The following is a 5042-nucleotide window of genomic DNA, read 5'->3' as shown; positions in this document are numbered from 1 at the left end:
AGAGAAGGGCAGGAGGAGGAAGAGAGGGAAGGGAGGTGGAAAAGGAGGAAGAGAGGGAGACAAGGAGAAGGAGAAGGAACGGGCACAAGTAAAGAATGGCAGGACAGCGAAACACAAGAAGAATCTCAAAAATGAAAGAACCAGAAAAATGGAGGAGGAGGAGGAGAGAGAGGAGGATGAGGAGAGAGAGGAGGATCAGGAGAGAGATGCCAAGCTAGGGAGGAAGAAGAATGGACGTGCCAAAAGAGAAGAGAGGAAAGAAGACGGCGCTAAACAAACACAGAGGGAGAAAACCAGGGACGTGAAAAAGAAGATGCACAAGAAAAAAGTTGAGACAAGGTACAGGAATTTACCTCAAGCCCCGGCCTCTTTTCTTGATACTCCAATCCCTCTGACAAACTGATCTGGTTAATTACAACATCCATCTCAGCTGGCTATAATTAAAAAAAGACATACTCAAAAAAACACATACTTTTCATATTTATCTTTTCATATTTCTGTTTGTAAAATGCAGCAATATAAAACACAATTTTCCTCTTTCTCTCAGTTCAGAGCCGGAGTCAAGTGAGGAAGATGAGGATGGTGGGGATGATGATGATGATAAGGAGGGTGAGGAGAAGGAGGTGAAGCCAGAGTCTCTGACTCCGGAGGAGCTGGAGAAGCTGAAGGAGGCGGTGGACGAAAGGAAGAAACTGATACAGATGTTGAGAGGAAAACGCTGGCCCATGAAGAAGAAACTAACTACTTTACGGTAGCTCCATTATTCTACCTGACGGGAGTTCAAAGTCACCATAACAGTAATTACAGTGTTTCAAAATGAAGCCTTGAGATGATTGGCTATAAGAAATGTTCTGAACGATCATTATACTTACAAATGTATAATTAATCCAAAGGAATTAGCTATTGGGGTATGCTTTTTTCAAAATTGAGTTATAAGTGAAATTGAACTTCTATGTGTTTTATCTTGTGACAAAGTTTCAGAGTTTAATCGTGCTCTGTTTTAGAGAAAAAGGGTATAAAGAATTGCAGTAACTACAAAATCAGTAGATCAGTGAACAGTTTCACTGTTTTACTGTTTTTAAATGTACGGAGTGTAAATAACACTAAAATATAGCTACAGCTTTCAAGATATCGCTCATCTGAATACTTGAAGAAAAAAATTGTGGACCTGTGTTGTTGAGCAAAAGAGCTTATTACAAGAAGCTGTTTCAAATGCCAGATGGAAACCTGGGAACAGAAGAATCAGTTCCTATGAGGGCTTGATCTGTAACTCCCTCCAAATGAATCCCACTTTCTATTGCAGGGAATCTCAAGAATTTGTGGAAAAATATGAGGGAGCTTTGGGAAAAGGGAAAGGCCGAAAGCTATACGCATACAAGGTTATGATGACGAAGGTGAGGACGCTGCTACATACTCGCATACTTGTTTACTTACAAAATGTGTTATCTTTGATCTTACCTGTATTCTGTCTCTTAGAAATGGATGAGGTTCCAAAGGGACTTTGAGAACTTCAAAACTGCCTGTATTCCATGGGAGATGAAAATCAAGGAGATTGAGAGTAGGTTCAGTTGGGAACATAATACTCTACATTCTCTTCATTCAGTTTCTGTAAATTAACAGCACCATGCATTGAATCCTGGAGAGAAAATACTTCAAAGGGAAGCAAAATTAATGTTCAATAATAGTCTTGAAGAGCTAGCATAAACGACAAGCACTCTGTTTTGACATCAGCCTTCCTCTGGAGTGTGTTTGTCATGTGCTGACTGTCATGTGCCTCTTAGCAAACGCCCCCAAAATTGGCCATTTTAGTTTTAGTTTTTGAGGACTGCATACTTTTTTTGCAAACCAAAACAACATACTTTTATACTTATACTGTAGCACATGCATGAGCCATGGTCTCTTTTGAAAGAGGACATTCTGAAGTTTCTGATTCCAGAAAAAATATTCACTTTTAGTGCTAACGTAATAGGTCTGAACTTGACTTGTAGAACAACTTGTTACTCAAGTTTTTCTGTAGTAGTTAGTTAGTAGTCCAGAGGTAGTATTTCCCCAGAAGGTGGAATGGCTTACAAACCCAGACGGAGCCATAGCCTGAAGCCTTATGTAGTACATATCCAAATTTCATAAAGATCCATTCAGAAATGAGTGATTAGGAGTGATTTTGGTAAACTGTGTACAAAGAAAAACTCAGTTTTCTCATAGACTTAAATTAATTTGGCTTCCTGTTAAAGAATTTAGTTGTTCACCTAGATCCCTGATTCACACATCCCCACATGGGGTATCATTGGAAGCCACACTCATTGGCTACAATGATCCACAATCATTTTCGAGATCGGATCTAGATTGATGGAACTACTGCAGCCTGAGTCGGGAGTGGTATTTTGCGCAATACCGTGTACTTTGCACAAGCCTCAAATACCGGCATGTAACTCTAGAACCGCTAAACATATTCTGTCAAAATATGCACACCCAAGCCACTAGGGGTTGCCAAAGTGACGGTGGGCAAATCGTCCTAAAAAGGTCCCTGATACATATGGGCTGTCGCAGGCTAAGAGGAACATCGACTAGTAATTCTGCCTAAGTGTGTTTTACCTTTGAAGTGCTTTTTCTTCTTATAATAATTGTTTGGGGTGCATTTCAACTATTCATATTTAAAGGAACACACCAACATTATGAGGAATTATGAGAAATCCAGCTGCACGTTATCCTAGCTTAGCACAATGAATGGAAGCGGACAGTACCTGTAGCCTAGCTTAAACTCCGGGAGAGGTGCTAGTTGGCCAACGCCTAGGCTAACCAGTACTGTTCGATTCCATTCATTGTGTTAAGCTAGGCTGACTAACACAATGAAGAACACGGTAAGCTGATTTCCCATAATGTTGGCATGTTCCTTTAGAAAAAAGAAAAAAGAATAATATTGTTAGATGTGAAGCACCTCTATGACCAGAAACATCACCCAGTCAGTAATTATGTCAGTAATTCAGTCACGGTTAGCCACTCTGCCCATGTTAGCTTTGCATCGATGACACTGTGTCCTTGTGTTTGTGAAGACTCAACATGTATCACACACATTTCAGCTTCTTGTCCCACTTGTCCCCCTAATGATTTATCTCAACATGCTCATTATTCCCTCTGCTTCCTAGGTCACTTTGGCTCCTCTGTGGCCTCCTACTTCATCTTCCTGAGGTGGATGTACGGCATCAACATGATCCTGTTTGGTTTGACCTTTGGCCTGGTGATGGTTCCAGAGGTACAGGCCTTTATCTCATCTCAGAGGACGGTAGTTTGTGTTTTCTCTCGCCTACCCAACCTCTCAGTCTCATTCCGTAGGCATCCCATTGGTTGCTTTGTGCTTAAAGCAGGCCTGAACACAGACATGGCTGTGTCCCTGAAAAGGTCCAGTGAACGGGCCTTACCTAAACATGCTTAACTCATAACATATATAAAGCATTATGTTTATTGCAGGCCTCCATGGGCCTCCTTAGCAGCTGGGCCCCAGAAAGATAGAAATATACATGATTATATACAATGCCGACCCATAGGGGGGGGGGGGCCTTAAAGCAACCTTCACAAGTAATTGTGACGTTTATCTATTGTTTAAGTGATGTTTAACTATCACATGCTGTTGGCTCTTGTATCAGAGAAACTCCTTATTCAAGTTTTCAAGTTTCAAGTTTCTTTAATATTTGTCATACAGAAGTACAGAATACTTTTATACAAAATGCTTCTTACTGTTACGTTCCAGAGACTGTGCAAGACAAGATAAGTATGAAATAAAATAACATAGTAAAATTATTATTAAAGGTTGGTGTATGTGTGTGTGTCCGTCATGGGAGCACATCGCCAACATTCGCTATGAGGCGAGACAAGACATTTAGTCATTTAAAGGAAAATAAAAAAAATTGTACTATTGGGGACATTGTCACCAGGGCCTGTAATTATGTTGTATCCACTGTTTACGTTTATTCATGTTTTATATTGCCTATATTTATTGCCTTCCTATTACCCTGGCCATATCTGTACTTTCCCTCCCCCTTCCCCTGTGCTGCTATGGCAGCTGCATTTCCCCAAGGTGATCAATACAGGAATATATCATCTTATCTTAATTCGCTCTTTTGCCTTTCTGCCTTTCTGCCTTTCTACCTTTTTCTCCCATCCCCCAATTAATTCGTTATGCCAATTCCCTCCCTGGTCATTGCGGTACCCTATGGTCAGTCTGGGGAGGATGTAGACTACCACCTGTCAACCGCTTCTTTTCACCAGACAGCTAGGAGTTTCACTGGAAGAACATAACACGCGCAGAGGTTCATGCTATCTCCCCTTGAGCAGGCAACTCGACCGACCAGTAGGTGTTGCTAAGGCAACGACCAGGACTCATACCCCACCGGCTTCCCACCCGTGAACACTGACTTATTGTGCTCATAGGGACGACCAAGACAGGGGTACCTCTGCTGGGAATTTAACCTGTGTCTCTGTGGTGGTAGGCGAGTTCTTAAACCACTACACTACCCAGGCGCCCCCTAAAAATTGATATATTTAATTAAATGATGTAAACATTGTCAGAAGTGGAGTGACAGTGTTTCAACAGAGGGCAATAACAGACTGTGCCTATATGTGTCCGTCTCTTCCATCATGCTCTCTCTCCTTACAGGCATTAATGGGGAGACCATATGGCAGCATGTCCAGAAAAACTGTCCCTAGATCAGATGAGACCAATGCCATGGACTTCGCTGTCTTATGGGACTTTGGGGTCAGTGGTCTGTATTTGCAAGTGGTCTATCATGCTAACAGTGCCTTTTGATGTGTTCCTGTACAAGACATCTATGTATCTGGATCCTATCATGTCAGTTCAAAGAAACCCATCAGAACATGTGCTGCATGTTATTATGATGGATTTCAATGAAACAGCTGAGTACATCAGTGGTTCATGACAGCTCTTACCTTTGAGCCAAGAAACAGTTTCACCTCATCCAAACTGTGTATATGTGCCACACAGGGAATATAATGTATAGTTTACCTCATCCAAATAATGTATAGTTCAT

General features: G+C 41.4%; 1 protein-coding gene across 1 annotated transcript in view; it reads left to right on the top strand.

Moving 5' to 3' along the window:
• Positions 1-313: 313 nt before the first annotated feature.
• tmc1 (transmembrane channel-like 1) overlaps positions 314-5042 on the top strand; it is a gene marked incomplete at both ends in the record, with an annotated part of 20083 nt that continues 15354 nt past the window's right edge. The window contains 6 exon segments of the mRNA XM_084323201.1: positions 314-339; positions 548-751; positions 1304-1394; positions 1477-1558; positions 3144-3250; positions 4652-4750. Coding sequence (XP_084179327.1) covers positions 314-339; positions 548-751; positions 1304-1394; positions 1477-1558; positions 3144-3250; positions 4652-4750 — 609 coding nt within the window.

Source organism: Notolepis coatsorum (genome assembly GCF_963971535.1).
Source record: "Notolepis coatsorum genome assembly, chromosome: 10".
Classification (NCBI taxonomy): domain Eukaryota; kingdom Metazoa; phylum Chordata; class Actinopteri; order Aulopiformes; family Paralepididae; genus Notolepis; species Notolepis coatsorum.
This window is presented reverse-complemented; position numbering and strand designations above follow the sequence as displayed.